Below are 24,251 nucleotides of genomic sequence, written 5' to 3'. Positions count from 1 at the left end.
TCCGTTCTCGTTAGCGACGTCGTTGCGTGTGACACGTACGAGCGACCACTAACTATCAAAAATACTCACCTTATCGTTGATCGTTGACGCGCTGTCCAGTTCCCAAATATCGTTGCTGTTGCAGGATGCAGGTTGTTCGTAGTTCCTGCGGGAGCACACATCGCTGTGTGTGACACCGCAGGAACGAGGAACCACATCGTACCTGCAGCTGCCCGCAATGAGGAAGGAAGGAGGTGGGCGGGATGTTCGTCCCTCTAATCTCCGCCCCTCCGCTTATATTGGGCGGCTGCTTAGTGACGTTGCTGTGACACCGAACAAACCGCCCTTTTAGAAAGGAGGCGGTTCGCTGGTCACAGTGACGTCGCTAGGCAGGTAAGTAGTGTGACGGGTCCGAACGATGTTGTGCGCCATGGGCAGCGAATTGCCCATGATGCACAACCGACGGGGGCGGGTACACACGCTAGCGATATCGGTAACTATATCGCAGCATGTAAAGTGGCCTTAAGATATAGTGCATTTCATATAAATATACTCTAGGAAACAAATATGTAGTAGCTTCTAATTCTGGATTACATATGGCTGCTGAGACTTAATATAATATATTTAGCAACACACTGTTCGCCGTTTTAATCAGGTCATGATAGAAATCAGGCAGAGTATGGGCTCATGGACGTTCGCTTGTCCCTTACACCACTTTTGTGCATGCAGTTCAGCCTCTCAATCAGTGCAATGCAGTTTTAAGCAGTCCGTGGGGTCTCTGAGCTGCAGCCCCCACAGATCTGCTGCACATGTGAAGCTAATGCCTATAATAAAAAATAAATGTAAATGAAAGGTACTTTAACTTGAGGAAACCAATAAGGTCTCATGCAGACGTCAGTGCAACATGGTCCAAGCATGGTTTGCAATGTGCAAACTGCCCGCGGGTTTCCCAACCCGTGAGTGGTAGCTTCGGGAGACCTTCTGCTAGTTCGTGCTTTGCAGTCCATGTACAGACGTCTGCATGAGACCGAAGTCTCTAATGCTAAAAGTAACTGGCTTAAATAAAAGGGCATCTTAAGAAAGACTGATGAGGAAATACCTGGTGAGTGATGGCTCTAATGTATGTTATTTGCAGTGAGGAGGGCACTTCTCGGATAGATCACTCAGAAGAAATGGAGCTGCTTCTTGAGAATTATTACAGACAAGCTGAAGATCTGGCAAATGTTGCCAGAGAATTGCGTGTGCTAATCGATGACTCGGAAAGTGTGATTTTTATTAACTTGGACAGGTCAGTTTGTCTTTTTATCTTGTACATGATATGTAATTATATACTGTACATCATACTTTTGTTCATGTTGTTGGGAAAAAAATAATCATGTACAGACCTTTTAATGATTGAATTCCGTTTTTTTTATACAGTCCCATTGCCACAAGTGTATAAAATCCACCATCTAGTGCTGCAGTCTGCCTTTACTGATACCTGTGGTTGTATGGGTGATTCTAACGAGCCTGCTGATTATGAGCATGGCATAGTAATAAGTTGCCAGTGAAATGTATCTCCTAAATACTCCACAATCAATTGTGAGTGGGTGTTATTGAAAAAATGGGATTGTTTAGGAGCCAGAACAATTTGGCACTGAATGCTAAGATGGATAAGTCACCAACGCTCCGTCAACATCAGCACAAAAACTGTGCGCTGGTAGTTTCATGGCATGGGTTTCATTGGTAGAGCAGCTGCATGCATGCCTTACATCACCAAGCACAATGCCAAGAGTCAGAGTTAGGTAGAGTATGCTAATAATGGTGGAGGTATAATGCTATGGGTTCTTTATCAGATTGTTCTTGGCCCCTTAGTTCCTGTGAAAGGAAATCTTAAGGCTGTGTGCGCTCGGCACAGCACACAAAAGGGCCGCTTCAGAGCGCAGCTGAAAAGCTCCGTTCTGAAGCGCCTGGTGCCTGCAGAATTCGTGGGCTCTGCATGCTGCCTCTCCCTACAGACAGCATGCAAAGCGCACGAAAGACGTGACATGTCACTTCTTAGAACGCACGCTTCAGGCAGCAGCCGAATCGCTGCGTTCTAATACGCCACGTGCGCACGTCTAATGCACAATCTTCATAGATTGTGCTGGGGACGCAGGACGCTGCGGTGCAGAACACGTGCGCACATAGCCTAATGCATCAAAATATCAAGACTGTTTGGACAATTGTATGCATTTAACTCTGTGATATCAGCATGTGGAAGGCCCCTTTTCTACTCCAGAGCACACAGCAGGGTCCATAAAGGCATCTGTTTTTCTCATGCGAGTACTATCCATGGTTTTCTCACTGATGAATTATTGAATTACTACAATATTGAACTATTATTAATTGTATGTATATTGTGTGTGTGTGTGTGTGTATATTTATGTATATATGTATGTACAGTTAGGTCCAGAAATATTTGGACAGTGACACAATTTTCGCGAGTTGGGCTCTGCATGCCACCACATTGGATTTGAAATGAAACCTCTACAACAGAATTAAAGTGCAGATTGTAACGTTTAATTTGAAGGTTTGAACAAAAATATCTGATAGAAATTGTAGGAGTTGTACACATTTCTTTACAAACACTCCACATTTTAGGAGGTCAAAAGTAATTGGACAAATAAACCAAACCCAAACAAAATATTTTTATTTTCAATATTTTGTTGCGAATCCTTTGGAGGCAATCACTGCCTTAAGTCTGGAACCCATGGACATCACCAAACGCTGGGATTCTTCCTTCTTAATGCTTTGCCAGGCCTTTACAGCTGCAGCCTTCAGGTCTTGCTTGTTTGTGGGTCTTTCCGTCTTAAGTCTGGATTTGAGCAAGTGAAATGCATGCTCAATTGGGTTAAGATCTGGTGATTGACTTGGCTATTGCAGAATGTTCCACTTTTTTGCACTCATGAACTCCTGGGTAGCTTTGGCTGTATGCCGTCCGATCAACTTTGCGGCATTTGGCTGAATCTGGGCTGAAAGTATATCCCGGTACACTTCAGAATTCATCCGGCTACTCTTGTCTGCTGTTATGTCATCAATAAACACAAGTGACCCAGTGCCATTGAAAGCCATGCATGCCCATGCCATCACGTTGCCTCCACCATGTTTTACAGAGGATGTGGTGTGCCTTGGATCATGTGCCTTTCCCTTTCTTCTCCAAACTTTTTTCTTCCCATCATTCTGGTACAGGTTGATCTTTGTCTCATCTGTCCATAGAATACTTTTCCAGAACTGAGCTGGCTTCATGAGGTGTTTTTCAGCAAATTTAACTCTGGCCTGTCTATTTTTGGAATTGATGAATGGTTTGCATCTAGATGTGAACCCTTTGTATTTACTTTCATGGAGTCTTCTCTTTACTGTTGACTTAGAGACAGATACACCTACTTCACTGAGAGTGTTCTGGACTTCAGTTGATGTTGTGAACGGGTTCTTCTTCACCAAAGAAAGTATGCGGCGATCATCCACCACTGTTGTCATCCGTGGACGCCCAGGCCTTTTTGAGTTCCCAAGCTCACCAGTCAATTCCTTTTTTCTCAGAATGTACCCGACTGTTGATTTTGCTACTCCAAGCATGTCTGCTATCTCTCTGATGGATTTTTTTTCTTTTTTTTCAGCCTCAGGATGTTCTGCTTCACCTCAATTGAGAGTTCCTTAGACCGCATGTTGTCTGGTCACAGCAACAACTTCCAAATGCAAAACCACACACCTGTAATCAACCCCAGACCTTTTAACTACTTCATTGATTACAGGTTAACGAGGGAGACGCCTTCAGAGTTAATTGCAGCCCTTAGAGTCCCTTGTCCAATTACTTTTGGTCCCTTGAAAAAGAGGAGGCTATGCATTACAGAGCTATGATTCCTAAACCCTTTCTCCGATTTGGATGTGAAAACTCTCATATTGCAGCTGGGAGTGTGCACTTTCAGCCCATATTATATATATATATAATTGTATTTCTGAACATGTTTTTGTAAACAGCTAAAATAACAAAACTTGTGTCAATGTCCAAATATTTCTGGACCTAACTGTATATGTGTATATATATATATATATATATATATATATATATATATATATATATATATATATATATATATATATATATATATATATATATATATATATATATATATATATATATATATATATATATATATATATATATATATATATATATATATATATATATATATATATATATATATATATATATATATATATACATACATACATACATACATACATACATACATACATACATACATACATACATACATACATACATACATACATACATACATACATACATACATACATACATATACATATATATATATATATATATATATATATATATATATATATATATATATATACACACACACACACACCGTATTTTTCGCTTTATAAGACGCACTTTTGTTCCCCCAAATTTTGGGGGAAAGTAGGGGGTGCGTCTTATACACCGAATATATGGATTATATACTGCAGAGTCCAGGGCTGGTGAAGCTGAGGGAGGGAATCTTTGATCTCCTGCTCTCGCTCATATATTATGCAAAGCCGCTGTCCATAGCTGTGGTGCTGAAACTACCGCGGCGATGGGCTGGGGGAACGGCGCATATTATACCTGCCCGTGTCCCTTTGATCGCACATGCACCCCTGTGTTAGCTATGGCCCCCATGCTGCTGCCCATAGTAAAATAAAAAAACTCTTTACATACCCCCTCCAGCGTGTCTCCCTCCTGGTGCTGGGATCAGGCACGCAGAGATTTCACTCTGCTGTGCCGATCACATGACTGGACGGTGAACCAGGAAATGCAGGCAGGAGGCCGGAGCTCAACCCTGAGGAGGGGGACACGAAGGAGCACAGTGCTGGAGAAGGTAAGGAAAGAGTTTATTTTGCTAAAAGCAGCAGCCTGGCGATATCTAACACAGGGGGGCCGTGTGTCAGCCACAGGGGGAGGGGGGGGCCGTGTGTGTCAGCCACAGGGGGAGGGGGGCCGTGTGTGTCAGCCACAGGGGGAGGGGGGCCGTGTGTGTCAGCCACAGGGGGAGGGGGGCCGTGTGTGTCAGCCACAGGGGGAGGGGGGCCGTGTGTGTCAGCCACAGGGGGAGGGGGGCCGTGTGTGTCAGCCACAGGGGGAGGGGGGCCGTGTGTGTCAGCCACAGGGGGAGGGGGGCCGTGTGTGTCAGCCACAGGGGGAGGGGGGCCGTGTGTGTCAGCCACAGGGGGAGGGGGGCCGGGTGTGTCAGCCACAGGGGGAGGGGGGCCGTGTGTGTCAGCCACAGGGGGAGGGGGGCCGGGTGTGTCAGCCACAGGGGGAGGGGGGCCGTGTGTGTCAGCCACAGGGGGAGGGGGGCCGTGTGTGTCAGCCACAGGGGGAGGGGGGCCGTGTGTGGCAGCCACAGGGGGGGGGGGCCGTGTGTGTCAGCCACAGGGGGGGGGGGGGCGTGTGTGGCAGCCACAGGGAAGGGGGGGGGCGTGTGTGGCAGCCACAGGGGGGGGGGGCGTGTGTGGCAGCCACAGGGGGGGGGGGGCGTGTGTGGCAGCCACAGGGGGGGGGGGGGCGTGTGTGGCAGCCACAGGGGGGGGGGGCGTGTGTGGCAGCCACAGGGGGGGGGGGGGGCGTGTGTGGCAGCCACGGGGGGGGGGCGTGTGTGGCAGCCACAGGGGGGGGGGGGGCGTGTGTGGCAGCCACAGGGGGGGGGGGGCGTGTGTGGCAGCCACAGGGGGGGGGGGGGCGTGTGTGGCAGCCACAGGGGGGGGGGGCGTGTGTGGCAGCCACAGGGGGGGGGGCGTGTGTGGCAGCCACAGGGGGGGGGGGGCCCGTGTGTGGCAGCCACAGGGGGGGGGGCCCCCGTGTGTGGCAGCCACAGGGGGGGCCCCGTGTGTGGCAGCCACAGGGGGGGGGCCCCGTGTGTGGCAGCCACAGGGGGGGGGGCCCGTGTGTGGCAGCCACACAGGGGGGGGGCCCCGTGTGTGGCAGCCACACAGGGGGGGGGCCCCGTGTGTGGCAGCCACACAGGGGGGGGGCCCCCGTGTGTGGCAGCCACAGGGGGGGGGGGGACCCGTGTGTGGCAGCCACAGGGGGGGGGGGGGGGGGGCCCGTGTGTGGCAGCCACAGGGGGGGGGGGGCCCGTGTGTGGCAGCCACAGGGGGGGGGGGGGGCCCCGTGTGTGGCAGCCACAGGGGGGGGGGGCCCGTGTGTGGCAGCCACAGGGGGGGGGCGGGGGCCCGTGTGTGGCAGCCACAGGGGGGGGGCGGGGGCCCGTGTGTGGCAGCCACAGGGGGGGGGCGGGGCCCGTGTGTGGCAGCCACAGGGGGGGGGCGGGGCCCGTGTGTGGCAGCCACGGGGGGGGGGGCCGTGTGTGGCAGCCACAGGGGGGGGGGGCCGTGTGTGGCAGCCACAGGGGGGGGGGGGCCGTGTGTGGCAGCCACAGGGGGGGGGGGCCGTGTGTGGCAGCCACAGGGGGACGAGGGGCCGTGTGCCAGCACAAGGGGGCTATATTCAATATAAGGTGGCCATATCCAGATTAAGGGGGCTAATTTTAGGATGGGGGGGGGGCTATGAGGGACATATACACTATATGATTTCTTAGACGGACACAGGCATTATAAGAATGACCCCATTTATTTAAAAAAAATTCTCTCTTTCTTCACCAAATTTGGGGGTGCGTCTTATAATCCAGTGCGTCTTATAAAGCGAAAAATACGGTGTATATATACATATTTACTTTTTTCTTAATCCAAATAAAATGGATGAATTTCTGAGCAAACTTTGGGTCTCTGGTCAAAGATACTGAAGAGACTCTGACCTTTTTGTTGCATATGAGAAAAAATTACTGACGTATGAAGGAGCCTTACTAGTGCAGGTGGTTGTGGGCATGTGCGGTAGGGACTTCCATCCCGGTACTTCATGTTTGTGAAGATGTACCTGCTGTGGACATTCTGATTGAAGGAAAAAAATGATTAGAAAGAATTCTGGAGATACCAGGGGTGCGGGATAAGAAACTGCGCACACTGCTGCCCACCCTGTCTTTGTGGAGATACTCGGGATACTGTGATAAGAGGCTGCTGTCCACACTGTGTTTGTGGAGATATCTGGGATACTGTGATAAGAGGCTGCTGTCCACACTGTGTTTGTGGAGATACCTGGGATACTGTGAGAAGAGGCTGCTGTCCACACTGTGTTTGTAGAGATACCTGGGATACTGTGAGAAGAGGCTGCTGTCCACACTGTGTTTGTAGAGATACCTGGGATACTGTGAGAAGAGGCTGCTGTCCACACTGTGTAGAGATACCTGGGATACTGTGAGAAGAGGCTGCTGTCCACACTGTGTTTGTGGAGATACCCGGGATACTGTGATAAGAGGCTGCTGTCCACACTGTTTGTGGAGATATCTGGGATACTGTGATAAGAGGCTGCTGTCCACACTGTGTTTGTGGAGATACCTGGGATACTGTGATAAGAGGCTGCTGTCCACACTGTGTTTGTAGAGATACCTGGGATACTGTGAGAAGAGGCTGCTGTCCACACTGTGTTTGTGGAGATACCCGGGATACTGTGATAAGAGGCTGCTGTCCACACTGTGTTTGTGGAGATACCTGGGATACTGTGAGAAGAGGCTGCTGTCCACACTGTGTCTGTGGAGATACCTGGGATACTGTGAGAAGAGGCTGCTGTCCACACTGTGTCTGTGGAGATACCTGGGATACTGTGAGAAGAGGCTGCTGTCCACACTGTTTGTGGAGATACCCGGGATACTGTGAGAAGAGGCTGCTGTCCACACTGTTTGTGGAGATACCCGGGATACTGTGAGAAGAGGCTGCTGTCCACACTGTGTTTGTGGAGATACCTGGGATACTGTGAGAAGAGGCTGCTGTCCACACTGTGTTTGTGGAGATACCTGGGATACTGTGAGAAGAGGCTGCTGTCCACACTGTCTTCTGAATGCGGAGTGTGTGCTGTGATCTAGAGATAACTGATACCAAGTAATGTCCTCTCTAGGTGACAACAGCTGGGCTCCCTACTGCACATGCTCACAAGCACCAGTCCAAATAACATTGTAAGACCAGCTTGTCAGTATAATAAGACAAAAGATATTTTAATGAACTTTTTGTAGCTTTTTCTAGATTAATTGAGCGTGATTGTTTTTTTTTCTTCAATCAGCATTTTTTTTTTTTCTGATCAGTTTTTTTATATAGAATATATGGCATGAGCTTACGGTTTTACGGATACCATTTTTGGGTAGATGCAATGTTTTGATCACCTCTAATTGTATTTTATTGCATATTGCTGGTGTCAAAAAACGTAACTGGCGGGTTTTTTTCTCGTTACACTGTTTACCGATCAGATTAATTTTTCTATAACTTGATCGGAGATTTCTGAATGCAGCGATGCTAAATGTATAATGTTTTTTATTTTTATTTTCAATGGGGCAAAAGGGGTGTGGATTTGAACCTTTATGTATTTATTCAGAGATTGACAGCGGGATTTAACTGGTTAACAGCGGCTTGTGGATTTCCAATGCACCCACGCCTGTTAGGGGCACATGTCTGCTGATTAGATCTAACGACTCCTCCCCCCATAATGTGTGTAGCAAGTAGTTGTGATACCCAGGATTACAGTAGTGGCGGATGATGATGACATAAGAGGGATGACAACGTGTACAATGTCAGTGTGCATGCTTGTTTCCCCCACTGCTGTGCGATCCTAGAGGGAGGTGACTGCGTACCTGCACTGATATGCAGGGGGTGAGCGCATGCACATGATGGCAGTGTGTGCCTGTGCCCATCCTCTCCTTTCAGCATCCGCTTTCTCTGCCTTGTAACCCTGTGGGCAGTGAGCGGCCTCCAGTGTCGGCACATCCAGGCGTTGTGGTGCTGGAGTGGTGGGGGTTTGAAGTGGTACGTAGCATTTATTTATTCTATACCAATTCTTTCTATCTGGACATTTTCAAAAGCTTAGGCTATGTTCACGTTATGTGATGAGGGGGGTTGTGTTCATTTCTCTATCGTTTCATTGGGGGACACAGGACCATGGGTTATGCTGCTGTCACTAGGAGGCTGACACTAAGTAAACAGAAAAAGTTAGCTCCTCCCCAGCAGTATAACCCCTGAGCCGGAGGCGGGCTCAATCAGTTTTTTGCTTAGTGTCGTAGGAGGCTGATGTGGGCCGACTGGGCCCCCTTCAGCCACTTGATTTTTTGCGTATATTTTTTTCATTTTTTCTCTCGGCGACGCTCGTCGCTCTCATCTGTTGGAATTCTTTTTTTCTGCAGGTATCGTTCTCTCTACTCAGCTCTCGCAGCCCGTGTGGGTACCACTCCCCTGGGTCGCAGAAGCTTGACTCGTCGGGCCCTCTCCCCCGTCCAATTCCACGGTACCACTCCCGGGTTGGCATGTGGGGCTATTCCTTCCGGGGCACCCCCTATTCACCCTGCGGTATCACCCCAAAGGGTGCAAGGGGCATACAGCAGGGACTGGACCTCGCAGCGCGTCTGGATGATGATCGGGCCCGCAGCGCTGCTTCACTACAGGGGGCTCCCTGCCCCCACCGGCGTCCACCTCCCTGCCTGCCTGCCTGCCTCATTCTTCTTCTGCGGCCCGCAGCCAGCCCTCCGGTGTGCGGAGCACGCAGACACAAGTGCAGAGCTCCACGCCTGCACACTGCCAGATGCGGCGCCGCCGACCAGGTAGGACACTCCCCCTACCTTCTCCCGGGCGGCTTCAAGATATAGGCCCCGGTCCGGGCCTACTCACAGTCACCGAGCACCTCGGCCGGTGCCCGGACATTCCTGCGCGCTGCCGCTCCCGCAGGTAGGACCGTCGGTCGCTACTTTTCCCTGCGCCGGCTGTTGCAAAATTTAGGCCCCAGTCCGGGCCTACTCACCGGGCGCCACCAGCCACGTCCCCATCTGGCCCTGGAGTCCTCTCTACACCCGCAGTGCTCGGCCGGTTCCAGCTGCCGCGCCGCCGCTCCCGCGGGTAGAACCGCGGTCTCTAGATCACACGCGCCGGCTGCCTCAAAATTTAGGCCCCGGCTTCGGCCCTGTCTCCGGCGTCACAGGCCCGCCCCCCGCCGCATCGCTATTGGTCGCTGGCCGCTCCGTCTCCGCCCTCCACTCAGCCCCAGGCATCACAGTGGGGGCGGTGGATGCTTTTTCCCGCTCTCCTGGGCCCGCCTCCAGCCTCCCCAGCGTTCATCAAAGAAAAAAAAAAAAAAAAAAAAGGGGATTATGTCAAACTCCTGGTATGCGGTTTGCTGACGCTGCAGCAGCCCGTATATCAGGGGAAAATAGACCCAAGTCTTCCATGTTTATTAAATACAGTGGGGTTTTTTACTCAGGGCTGGCGTTTTGTACATTATATTTTTTTTAACCCCTTCAGGTACCTTTTTCGGGCTTGCATCAGACACATCCCATAGGGTTAGTCTATAGAGCTCTCAGAGCAGAGTTTTTTGTTATTTGGGGCCAGTACCTCAAGTTTGCGTTTTCCTTAATGGTAATTTTCCGCACATAATGGCAGATTGGGGTTGACAGCTACCGCAGTCACTGGCTCCGCACGCCCCTGTATCTCGCCCCTGTCGGCTGGTTAATACCCTGTCTCAGGCCAGATATTCCCTCGCTGACGTCCCTCGGGTTCGTACACATGCGCCGCGTCCCCCGCCGACGCTTGGTCATACCATCCACAAAACGGCGCCATTCCCTCGGGGAGTCGAGTTCCGTACCAGGGACTTTTTTGCCTAGGCTAGAAGCGGACCCGCCAGGTCTCGCCTTTCGTGGCCCCCCAGTTTTTCCACCTTATTCCCAAGGTCCAGACTGCCCCTCCTCCGGTAGTCTTCCGACCTCCCGGGTGATGGCCCAGGCTTTCCACCTCCGCTGGACTCCGAGCAGGACCTGGATGTTTTGGCGCAGGACGAATAGCATGCTCGAAACGGTGAGTCAGGCCGTAAGGCTACGGACAGCCCCTCTTCTCTCTGTGCACCCAGGTCTCCTTTAGGGCGTTTGGAGCAGACCCTTGATGTGCTCGGGGGACATCCAGAGTTCGCCGAGTTACCGCGTGTTCACAGACATCCACCAGACACGACGTTTACCAGCGGTAAGCCATGTCATTGTCATTATTCCCTTCTCCAAAGGGGTTTTCGGAGAGTATGACCATGCTGCACTGGAGTCGTTGACCACAGACATCTACCAGACACGGCGTTTACCAGCGGTAAGTCGTGTATTTTGGTCATTATCATTCCCCCGTAGGGCTCTGGAGAGAGGGGGCAGTTACCTTGCAGAGACGAAGAGGGCAGGCCCCTGCGGTTTCATTGGAATACAGTTCGCCGTGTGACTGCGTTATCACGGATAATCCCAGGCCTTGATTTTTACCGGTGGTAAGTCCTTTTATTGTCATTACCCCTTCTAGAAAGGGGGCTCCAAATGGAAGGGGCACCCCACCCTGTAGTCGACCCGCCTGTGTTCCTCCGGGTTTCTCGTCCCGAACGTGGCGTCCCTCGGAGAATCAGCGAACTCCATACGCAGCGGACCAAGTTCCACCTAGGCTGTCCCAGGACTGGTTATCATCTTCAGTGAGTACCCTCTCTTCACATACCTGGGGCCTGCCTGCCGCTCGGCCTGAGCCTCTACCATCAGTGTGTCCACCCGTCGAGGCCTCTGACTCGGGATCAGGTACGCAGATTCGGCATCTAGGAGGCCGCTGACTTCCCTTCGGTCCTTAGGGAACGCCCCTCTGAAGATAGGCGAGTTCAGTGGCCCCCCTTGGCTACGTCAGGGTAGAGTACTTCTCTCCCCTAGACTACGTAAGGAAAGGGTTCATCCCTTTCCCGGCATCGCTCCAAAGGCATCAGGATCGTCCCCTCACACTAGGTTCCAGCCGTTCGCGCCGCTCTCGTCAGGAAGCCTCTATTCCTCCAACAGCCCCTCCGCCTTGCGTGGCAGTGGACCGTTCCAGTTTTTTATAAGAGCGCTGACAGGGATCTCTGTCCCTGCGCACCCTACTCTACAGGGCTGCTAGGTTCTCTACGCCCAAGTACGGCCGGGAGGTCCAGGGTTCTCCCTTCAAGGTTCCTTGCTTGAGGTTAGACCGTCATATTCACTTTCCGCTACTAGAGTAGCTGAGATACCGGAACGAGTCCTCCCAGACCCCGGCTCGGTCCATCATCCCTTAGGCACGGTTTTTTCGAGCCCGTTCAGGAGGAAGTACTCCTCACGCAGGAATAGTTTCCTTCCTGGCACAGAGTTCCGCGTACCCATGCCACCCGCTCCCGTTCTGGCTATGCGAGCCCTCGGCGGTTTGTGCAGGTGATAGCGACGGTGCACGTACCAGATTTCACCCCTTCTCTCCAGTGGACCACACTGAAGATTAAAGACAAAGAGGGTTCCGTCTTCATGGTTGATCCGCCAATTTTCTCATAGCGGACCAGTCTTCGAAATCGTCCCTTGAGAAGCTTCCCTTCCCTCCGCTGGAGGATATTCTCAACCGTCACCAGTCTCCCGTGCTGGGGTATGCTACCCCCACTTTTTCCTCGGCACGGTCCCGAGGGTCAGCCCTAGAGCGTTGTTTCCCCTTCAACATTCCGGAAGCCAGAGCCATCCGGTTAGCACGGCTACAATTCTTCTCTGGGTCGGGCCTTGCCCAGTCAGTTTCCAGTCGGACCATGCCACAGCGGTGACATGCATCATCCACCAGGTAGACCCAGAGAGTGTCATGGCAAAGGAAGAGGCCAAGAGGATTTTGCCCTGGGACGGGTCCATTAACTCGCTATCTCGGTCAGTCCATCCCTGGCATGGACGTTTTGGACGGCCGATTTTTTCGGTAGGAAAGACCTCCCTTAGGAAAAGTGCTCCTCAACAGGGAAGTCACCAGTCAGTTCACGGGCGAGGGAAGACCTCCAGTCGTGGACTTATTGTTCTCCCGTTCCAACTTTCAAGTCAATAGTGCTTCGAGTGTACCACCTGCTCTGGTCTAGGTGCGACTCCCTCGACCGGTCGTGTAGCCTGTTCAGGTTCTCCTGCATCTTCCCGCAGCTTCCCATGGTCTCGAGGGTTCTCAGGATGGACCAAGGCAACGATGCCTCTGGAGTGACCCAGGCGACCATACTTCGCAGAGCCTACTCAACTCCTCACGGAGGCCCCGGGGCTCCTTCCCGACCGCCAAGTTATCTGTGTCGGGGCCCCTCTCCTCTACCGGGACTCAAAGGCCCCAAGTTCGACGGCCTCACCAGTGGATCCCGGGTACTGCCTCAGTCATGCTGTTGACAAGAGGATTACAGACAACGTTGAGGGCCGGGAATCAAGTTTCCTCCAGGATTTATTTCCACTAGGAAAGAGCTCCCCCGGTGGGTGAGGACCACATCTTCCCTCTTTTTTGCTGGCATTCTTCCAGTCAGATCCGAACGCGACCCTCTCGCGCGTCCCTGTATGGGCCAGTTGTTGGCCCGTTTCGCTTCGGATTTTTTCGGAGTCTTTTCACTTCCGTCATCCAATCAGAGCCTTCGCTCTGAGAAGCGTCCATCTGGCTCGGCTGTTTCATCGTTTCACCAAAAACGTGGATTCTTTTTCCAGTGAGGGGTTCGTTCAAGGTACCCCCTTTTTCCCGGCTCCACCTGTTTTTGTTAGGTGGGCGCCTCGTGGCCATCTCGTTGTTACAGACAGCATCAGGGCGGACAGCCCTCTTGTCGTTCTTCTCCCCTTTTTGTTTTCCAGCGCCTCCAGCAGGACAGGGGGAGGCTCCGGCCAGAACTCTTCGTTTCTGTCCAAGGCAGCTCGCTGTTTCCTTCCAGAAGAAGTGTTTAGTATTGAGTTTTCGGTTCTAGTCTCCTCTCTCATCCGGGAAGGGGCCTAGTTCGTTCCAGAACTGGTACGAGCCCTCAGTCTTACATGTCTGCAGGACACCCTTTTCGGTTACACCGACAACCAGTCCACCCTTCCACCTGGTCCCAGTAGGCCCATGCCAGCGCCAGGGGCCTGATTTGTTCACATGGATCCATTACTCCATGTGTGAAGACTATCGCATGAAGGGCGGACTTCCGCCGCGGTCTACCGAGCAAGGGATACCCCTTGGGCGATTGGACTACAGATGTCGACCGTCCAGGTTCCCTGGGCCGCCACCCGATCTAGTCGGCATACCTTTACTAGTTTCTACCAGGCTCACACCCAAGCTTCGGCAACGGCCAGCCTTGGAGTAAGGTTTGCGGGTGGCAGTGACACACCTGTAACAACGTCGGTGCTTGTAAGTCTGGCGCAAGCCCGACGGGGAAGCGGTTACCTTCCTATCTCCGGTGATGGTTTTTCTTCCCACCCAGGGACTGCTTTTGGACGTCCCATGGTCCTGTGTCCCCCAATAAAACGATAGAGAAAGAAGGATTTTTGTGTACTCACCGTAAAATCTCTTTCTCTGAGTCTTCATTGGGGGACACAGCACCCACCCTGCTTGTGTTATTTGTTATATATATTTCCTGTCGGTTACCTCAGTGGCTATTTCCCCAGGCCACTGGTCACACGACTACTATTCATAGTTTTTATCTGTATTATCCAGAATGGTTTGATTCTCCTCCTACTGCTTGTGCACTAAACTGATTGAGCCCGCCTCCGGCTCAGGGGTTATACTGCTGGGGAGGAGCTAACTTTTTCTGTTTACTTAGTGTCAGCCTCCTAGTGACAGCAGCATAACCCATGGTCCTGTGTCCCCCAATGAAGACTCAGAGAAAGAGATTTTACGGTGAGTACACAAAAATCCTTCTTTTTGAGCTGGTCCTACGAAAAACTCTCACATAATGCTCAAGGGAATCTTTCTATTTACATCTATGGAAAAACAACTTTCTGTTCATATGTTCAGTCTTTTCAGCACCTTTCAAGAAAACCCGGTATCTCTTTTGACAGCTGTTTATACTTGTACAAACCATATGTATGTTACACTCAGGATTTGGTGTTTGTGGCTTTGCCGTCTTTCTAGAGATTTGTCACGTTTGTATCTTTCAGTCATCGGAATGTAATGATGAGGCTCAATTTGCAACTGACCATGGGAACCTTTTCCCTTTCTCTTTTTGGCTTAATTGGAGTGGCTTTTGGGATGAACTTGGAGTCCACTTTTGAAGAGGTTTGTTTTGCTTTATATTTTTCTTATCTGGGGAATATTTTAACCATACAGATGTATCCGGCACCTACATAGCAGGGAGCTGCATGTTATGGCTGCGATGCAGCCTATCCTATTGTGTAGCTTGCCTTTTGATGGATATGGAATGTGCTAAGGGAGGGTTAACTCTGTAGATTGTGCAATGTTGATTTTTGTGCCTGCTACAAACACATCTTTTGATATTAAAGGGGTTGTCCAGTCTAAAGCCATTAGTCAGCAGTCACTCTATGTAATCACTCTGACTGCACTTGTGAATCCTCACATCTTGTGCACTGAGCGGATCTCTGGTGTCATAGCTGGGAAAGGCAGGCACATGGCCGCAAGTATGTGGTGTATATATGCCTCTGCAGAATCAGACTATAGGGGCGCATAGCCATGTTCTGTACTTCGATTCTTAATGGACATATCAGTATTGCATACACGTGGCCACACAATCTACATTCCCAGCTCAGACATCATAGAATCCTCTCAGTGCACAGTGCATGAGATGTGAGGACTTGCAAGTCTGCAGTCAGTGATACATAGTGACTGCTGACTAATGGCTTTACACCAGGCAACCCCTTTTGAAGGTAAATTCGATGTACACTCCCATCAATCATTTATGTTGTGCAACTTGAGTCTTCACATTGAGGCTTGGGCAACACAGCTACATGTGTCGCACAACAGCAATTCTAAGACAAGTTGCTCAACACAAAAAAATTTGTGCAACTTGCTGACAACTGACTATTTGAGTGGTAATTGTGCTGCAAAAAAATAAATAATAAAAAGCCTAACTTGCTGGCAAATTGCAGTTGCGTGTGACTTGCATTAAAGTCTGTGGCAAGTGAGTCATGTGCAACTAGCAACAGTCCAGCAAGTCTGAAGAATTGCAACTCCGTCACAGGTCGCATGCAACACCATAGGAAAGCATAAGATGTAAAGTCGCAATGTGACACTTGTTGCACAGACTCAAGCCATGGTAAAAAATAAATATTAAAAATAAAAGGTTTTTATTCCAGCATTTCCATCCTTTAAGATTTTTTTTTTTTTAATCTCCTTCCCTTCTTTAGGATCCACAAGTTTTTTGGTTTGTTACTGGAGTTATGTTCCTAGGAAGTGGCCTGATCTGGAGACGCTTGCTCTCTTTTCTCGGAAGACATCTGGAGCCATCAAAGCCACCTTCAGTATGTAATAGTACAGTGTGTGTATGTGTGTGGATATGTGTGTGTGTGTATATATATGTGTGTGGATATATATGTGTGTGTGTGTATATATATATATATATATATATATATATATATATGTATATGTATATGTATGTGTATGTATGTGTATATATATATATATATAATATTTTTTATTATTATTATATGTATGTGTGTGTATATATATATATATATATATATATATATATATATATATATATATATATATATATATATATATATATATATATATATATATATAAATATACTGTGTGTATGTGTATATGTGTGCGTGTATATGTATGTATGTATGTGTGTATATATATATATATATATGTATACATACATACACACAGTATATAATATTATATATATATATGTGTGTATGTATGTGTATATATATACATATATAATTATAATATATAAATATATAATGTATATGTACTGTATATTATATATCCTCTAGATTTATCTGTATGGTAACGCAGAGGGGCGTATCCTCTTTTGGTGCCTATCTTGTGGTCTGAGACAAATTTGACCTTTCATACATGAGGTCCCCCCAAATTCCTAGTGGTAAAGTGTCCCCATCACAAGGTGTACCCTAATCGGGATGGTCCTATCCTCAAATATTAAAATCTCTGCCTGGTGACAAACGTCCTTCTTTGCCCCCATCTACATTGATGTAATTTGGCTTAAGGTGAGGTTTTAATATTGGAGGTCATGACCATCCTGATTGGGGTACACCTTGTAAACAATTCTTTATTCCATATGAACAATAACTATATAATGTCGTATATGTGCTTTATATTATTGTTATTGCTTTACTTGCATTATATATTATGTAACAATCTTATTATGATCTGCCATTGGTTAAACTTGATGGGGAACTAATCTGGCTGTTCCATTATTCAAGAAGGAGCAGTTTGTGGTAATATGTGCTATGTGGATGTGATTGATGTATGCAGTCGTCATGGTTGTTCTGAGACATCCCAGTTTGGACCTCTCCGGTCTGGGCATGTGCTCTGGATATGGTAGAACACCAATGATGGCGTCCTCTGTGGTTATGGCTCTGTATATCTTTTGTAATCAGGAAAGCCATTAGTGTACCCCCTTTAAAATTTAATTTCATTTTTTCATTTGTGAATTTTTCAAAAATGTTTTTTGTTTTCTTGCTGTTAATGGGTTTTTCAATCCTTTTGTCTTTAAGATCTGGAAGAGAGCATTTCCCTTCAATGGAAGAGCAGATGCTACAAATGGGCATAAAGTTTAATTTTCATTTAGGGGTCAGAAAACCAAGCTCCATAGACCGGACTGCTACTGACCTGACTGTTACAACGCTATTCTTGGTCATGTGGTTGCACACTCCAGGGTGCGGAAGTCAAGTTGTGTGATCTAATATTCTGCAGATCTGTGTGAAACACCACAAGGCATAGACGTGTCACCGAGCAAGCCCGCTTCCCTACAGCATATACTGTCCCTTGAGCTTCATTCATTTGCACCTTATGATATTTTTGGTTTATCATTATTTTTTTCTTAGAATTTAACAAATTTTGTAAAAAGAAGTATGTAATCAAAACCTCAGATTTCTTGGACTGACGTTGCAGTAGATTAGCCGGCTGATACTACTTTAATGTACAATGTTCATGTTCCCTGCTGTACTGTACTTTGCTGCTATTAATCTAAAACAACCCCTAACATTATGAGCATCTATTTATTATCTGTGGATCTAACGTTGCATCCTCTTGTGCCTTACTGACTGTTGTTCCTTACTAGCTTAAAGGGAATCCGTCACCATTTTTTGCCACCTAATCTGAGACCAGTATAATGTAGGTGCAGAGACCATTACTACAGCAATGTATCACTTACTGAGCTGCTTCTTCCAGTTTTGGTAGTCTGCTGGTGATAAAACAGGGATTTTTTCACTAGAGGACTAGTAAACTTGCTGACATGTAGTCCTCCATATTCATGGACTCTAACTTTCCCGTGTAAATAACATCAGAGAAAGACAAGGCCCTACCTTGTAGCCACCTGCTGTGTAATCATGATCTCTAGATAACCCCGCCGTCAACACTGGCAGCTCCCTACCTATGCACAATTTACATAGAAAGCTGGCAATCAGTGGTGTGTTACTGACCTCAGGATTCAGAGAACTAGTAGATCTGCAGCAGACACAACAGTAAAGCTAGGGTCACATGTTGCGACGCAGGAGCGATCATGACTGACGACCTACCTTATCATGATCGCTGCTGCGTCGTTACATGGTCGCTGGTGAGCTGTCAAACAGGCAGATCTCACTAGTGACCAGCCCCCAGCCAGCAGTGACATGTGGAAGCGATGCTGTGCTTGGTAACTAAGGGAAATATAGGGTAACCAAGCAAAATGCTTCGCTGGTTACCCGATATTTACCTTGGTTACCAGCACACACCGCTTAGCACTGGCTCCCTGCACTCCGAGCCAGAGTACACATCGGGTTAATAAGCAAACCTTTGCTTATTTACCCGATGTGTACTCTGGCTACACGTGCAGTGAGCAGGTAGCCGGCACTGGCAGCCTGAGAGCGGCGGACACTGGTAACCAAGGTAAATATCGGGTAACCAGTGAAGCACTTTGCTTGGTTAACCGATGTTTACCTTGGTTACAGCTTACCGCAGGTTGCCAGACGCTGGCTCCCTGCTCGCTTCAGTTCGTCGCTCTCTCGCTGTCACACACAGCGATGTGTGCTTCACAGCGGGAGAGCAATGTCCAAAAAATGAAGCAGGACATTCAGCAACGACCAGCGACCTCACAGCAGGGCCCAGGTTATTGCTGGATGTCACACACAGCGACGGGACGTCGCTGCTACATCACAGAAAATGGTGACTTAGCAGCGACGTCGTTGTCGCTGTGTGTGACACCACCTTAATTTTAGCAAAACTACAGCAAGTAGCTTAGTAAATGATACATCTTTGGAATCAGGGTCTCTTGCCTCTACATCTTGCTGCTCTCAGATGGGATAGCAAAAACTAGGTGACAGGTTTCCTTTTAAGAATTGAAGAACATGGCCATATAATAATTTATATATAATATATATTTTATGCAGGAATAGAGCACCCACAGCAATTCTTGGTGTCCTTACTCTACCTCAATTTGAGTTTGTTTTGGAATCTACAGATTTTGCAGACAAATCTTTCCATGTTTTTTCAGAAATGTCACTTCTAAACTTAGAAGTAATACTTGACCAAGCATTTTATGATGGTACACAGATTCCCTGCCTCTTCATAGCATGGAATCCAATTGGAAAGCCATAGATCACTAATATCTCCTGTGCCGTGTGGATCGGCCCCAAGATTTGTAGATAACTGAAGTACTTACGGGAACTAGTGTAATCTGAATAGTTAAAATGGCTTAAAGTGGTTTTCCAATAGGTCTAATCCACCTAAGCGCACATTTTATGATCACATTAGAGTCGGCCAAATCAGATTTTGTGTATGGGGGGGCCTCCTGATTGTCCCCCGACATGATATTGTAGGTAGGAATGATCAGCAATTGAAAGTTCCTTTTGTTTTCATGGGAGACCGGTTAACAATACATGAATACAGAGCTGAACAGAGTGCTCCTGTATGGGGGAGCTGGGAAAGATGATTGTCCAAATGTACATTCGGTAGACTGCCATCTCAAATATGTGGCTAATTTAAGAATAGACTATCGATGTTAAAGGGTTTGTCCCTTAGTGTTATACTGATGAACAATCCTTAGGCTAGGTTGTCAATATTAGATGGCTAGGGATGCGTCATCCGGCTCTTCCCGCTGCTGGCAAATGCAGGATGTGATCAGTTGTGGAGTGGAGTAACACAGCTCCGTTAACTGTATTGTTGCCACATTGGGGTTCTGCAGATCTGCCCCTATTCATTTTAATGTGGTACCCAGCAGAGCCCACTGTGCCGTTGGCAGAGCCCACTGTGCCGTTGGCAGAGCCCACTGTGCCGTTGGCAGAGCCCACTGTGCCGTTGGCAGAGCCCACTGTGCCGTTGGCAGAGCCCACTGTGCCGTTGGCAGAGCCCACTGTGCCGTTGGCAGAGCCCACTGTGCCGTTGGCAGAGCCCACTGTGCCGTTGGCAGAGCCCACTGTGCCGTTGGCAGAGCCCACTGTGCCGTTGGCAGAGCCCACTGTGCCGTTGGCAGAGCCCACTGTGCCGTTGGCAGAGCAGTGCTGTGCAGCTTTGCGACTGATCACATCTGGCCACCTCCAGCATCGGGAGCAGCTGATTGCTGGAGGTGCTGGTTCTCACACCCCCACAACTGAGGATAGGTCTGTAATATAAAAGTAGTGGACAACCCTTTTAATTGTTACAATTTTCTGTTTACTGCTTAGGCTGCTTTCACACTACGTCTTTTTAACATGCGTCCTGAACGTTTTTTTTGCTGCAAAAGCGGATCCTGCTTTTACAGCAAAAAATGCATGCAAACGCATGTCTTATTTTGCAGGATCCTGTCACTGGATGTTTAGGGGCGGGCATTGGAGTCATGTGATCGGGAGTGAGGGGAACTAAACGTGCCAGACTGGGAGCCGGCATCTGACATCTGCGAGGCTCGTAACCAAGGTAAACATCGGGTATACTTGCTTGGATACCCGATATTTACTTTGGTTACAAGCGTCTGCAGCTGCTAGGAGCCGGCTCCCTGCACACGTTACCAACGTAAACATCGGGTAACTAAGATAAGTGGTTACCCGATATTTACCTTGGTTACGAGTGTCCGCAGCTCTCAGGTGGGAGAGAGAGACAGGAGAGGGAGGGGGAGAGACAGGAGAGGGAGGCGAGAGGGAGGGGGAGAGAGACAGAGGGAGGAGAGAGAGAGACTGATCACGGAGGCTGGCTTCTGGGCATGCTCAGTAGAGCAAGCAGGATCCTGTCTATCAGCATGCCAGCGTTCACCTGCGTTTGCATGCTGTTTAGTCAGGATCCAGCAATTTGCAGAAGTTGGACGCAGCTCAAAAACGCTACAAGTAGCATTTTTGAAAGATGTTAAAAAACTGCAAGTCGCTGGATCCTCACTATAACGCACGCAAACGCAGGTGAACGCATGTTAACGCGAGTCCATTGCAAATGCATTGAAATGAAAACTTATTTGCACTGGATCCGTTTCTGCGTTAAAAAAACGTTCAGGACGCATGTTAAAAAGACGTAGTGTGAAAGCAGCCTTATAAAAGCTGTATGCAGTTATTACTTTACAGATGAATACAGGGACTTGTACCCATTAGTACATTAGATGGTTTATTTACCGTCATGTTAAGTGTCTAGTGTATATATTGTCACATGTAAATAGATTTTAAGTAAATTACGTATACTTTTGTGATTTTAATACAAATTGTATATTTATTATATTTGGAAAAGAGCTTTATGTATTTACTTTATTACTATGTAATTCTTCTGAAGAATCCAAAAATGAACAATAAAGTAACTATGAACACAATGAAAACTCTATTCATATTTATTAGCAGTCTGTACCAGAAGTAAAGATCAGTATGGTTAGGGTACATTTTCCATGAGACCATCCACCACTCTGCTTTTTGTTTTAGGGATCAGTCAGGGTCTCTGCATCTGAACCCCAGTGATTATAGCGTTTAACGTCACAATGTACCAATATGTACCCTTGAGGAAAAAACACAACAAAAACTAAAGATGACCAGTGTTGAGAATAAAAAACAATTTATTTTTTCTTTATCGCTCCTAATTGGGAGACCCAGACAATTGGGTGTATAGCTACTGCCTCCGGAGGCCACACAAAGTATTACACTTAAAAGTGTAAGGCCCCTCCCCTTCTGGCTATACACCCTCCCGTGAGATCACGGGCTCCTCAGTTTTCATGCTTTGTGCGAAGGAGGCACACATACACACATAGCTCCACTGTTTAGTCAGCAGCAGCTGCTGACTATGTCGGATGGAAGAAAAGAGGGCCCATATGGGGCCCCCAGCATGCTCCCTTCTCACCCCACTTTTGTCGGCGGTGTTTGTTAAGGTTGAGGTACCCATTGCGGGTACAGAGGCTGGAGCCCACATGCTGCATCCTTCCCCATCCCCCTTAGGGCTCTGGGTGAAGTGGGATTTACCGGTCTCCAGGCACAGAGACCGTGCTCCGTCCACAGCCCCTGGGGAATATGCTGGATATGGAGCGGAGTATCGTCAGGGACAGGGCCCTGCTACGCCAAGGTACTCTGTGTCCCCGTACAGTCCGCGCGCACACTGCAGCTTGCTGGGTGTGTTAGTGCGCCGGGGACAACAGCGCTGCGCGCTGGTGCCATTCCTATCTACAGCTTGCTGAGAGGGGACATGTATGTGAAACTGCCGCGCGGCCGCTGTTGTCAGTTTTTGCTGCGGCGCGGCTGGGACTTGTAGTGCGCCGGGGACTTCCGCGCTGGCCGTGCATATATCACGGCCGCGCTTATTACTAGAGTCCCCGGCTTTTGCGGCCTAGTTTCACTTTGTTCCCGCCCCCAGGCCTGCCAGTCAGGGGAAGGGCGGGATGCTGTACAGATTGTCAGCGCAGAGGGCTGGAGTCTGCTTTGCATACTCCAGCCCTCACACTGGGCACAGTGGGACGCCAGTTTCCCGCACTTTTGTTTGAGGCACGCCCACGATCCACCTCTCTTCTCAGGACGCCGGCAGCCATTCCTGTGTGCAGTCTGAGCTGGAGAGAGGAGGCTGGGAGACCCAGACACGGGATTCTGGTGCCCACACACCCGCTTTTCAGCGGGCGGTAAGCTGCCCTCAAGGGCTGACCCCCACTGGTGCCGAAGTGTATATTGTATTTTATGCTTACAGCTTTACATTGCACTGTACGGTCACTAGGGATCCTCTGCTATATACTCTCCTAGATTCTCAGAGGACACAACAGCATGTCGACCGCAAAAAGCAAAGGTGCCAAGGCACAGGTTTTCTATGCTGCTTGTACCGCTTGTGGGGCTGTTCTACCGGCAGGTTCCACTGACCCCCACTGTGTGCAGTGCTCGGCCCCTGTGGCACTTGCTCGGCCGGGGCCTCTGCTGGAGGTGACCCAGGCAGAACCGCCTGTAAATACTGTCCAGGTGACAGGGACGGAGTTTGCAGTCTTTGCTGACAGATTGTCTGTGACTATGACTAAAATTCTTGAAACATTGCAGTCTAGACCAGTACCTCAGGCCATGGGCACTGTTAACTCATTGCTCCCTGGTCCCCCTCAGTCGGAACAGCTCCTGGTTCCGGGGGTGTCTCTTGCATCCCAGGGTGATGGCTCTGACACGGACGACAGTCCCAGACAGCCTAAACGAGCTCGCTATGAGCGACCCTCGACTTCATCACACTGGTCAGGGTCTCAGCAGGACTCTCTGTATGATGAGGCGGAGATAGTTGATCAGGATTCTGATCCTGAAACCGCTCTCAATTTGGATACACCAGATGGTGACGCCATAGTGAATGATCTTATAGCGTCCATCAATAAAATGTTGGACATTTCTCCCCCTGCTCCTCCTGTGGAGGAGACAGCTTCACAGCAGGAGAAATTCCATTTCAGGTATCCCAAGCGTAAATTAAGTGTATTTCTGGACCACTCTGACTTTAGAGAGTCAGTCCAGAAACACCACGCTTATCCGGATAAGCGTTTTTCCAAGCGGCTTAAGGATACACGTTATCCTTTTCTTCGGCGCTCTATTGGGAGACCCAGACGATTGGGTGTATAGCACTGCCCTCCGGAGGCCACACAAAGCAATTACACTAAAAAGTGTAAGGCCCCTCCCCTTCTGGCTATACACCCCCAGTGGGATCACTGGCTCACCAGTTTTCTGCTTTGTGCGAAGGAGGTCAGACATCCACGCATAGCTCCACTGTTTGTAGTCAGCAGTAGCTGCTGGCTATATCGGATGGAAGAAAAGAGGGCCCATATGGGGCCCCCAGCATGCTCCCTTCTCACCCGCGG

At 49.0% G+C, this 24,251-nt stretch overlaps 1 protein-coding gene across 1 annotated transcript in view; it reads left to right on the top strand.

The window, feature by feature from the left end:
* MRS2 (magnesium transporter MRS2) overlaps positions 1–21,106 on the top strand; it is a 43,586-nt gene extending 22,480 nt beyond the window's left edge. Inside the window, exons 8-11 of the mRNA XM_075314689.1 lie at positions 1,115–1,267; positions 14,985–15,102; positions 16,188–16,301; positions 17,530–21,106. Of these exons, the coding sequence (XP_075170804.1) occupies positions 1,115–1,267; positions 14,985–15,102; positions 16,188–16,301; positions 17,530–17,592 (448 nt within the window). The 3' untranslated portion in view covers positions 17,593–21,106. The remainder of the gene's footprint in view (positions 1–1,114; positions 1,268–14,984; positions 15,103–16,187; positions 16,302–17,529) is intronic.
* The last annotated feature ends 3,145 nt before the right edge of the window (positions 21,107–24,251 follow it).

This window comes from Anomaloglossus baeobatrachus, chromosome 6 (assembly GCF_048569485.1).
Source record: "Anomaloglossus baeobatrachus isolate aAnoBae1 chromosome 6, aAnoBae1.hap1, whole genome shotgun sequence".
Taxonomy (NCBI): Eukaryota; Metazoa; Chordata; class Amphibia; order Anura; family Aromobatidae; genus Anomaloglossus; species Anomaloglossus baeobatrachus.
This window is presented reverse-complemented; position numbering and strand designations above follow the sequence as displayed.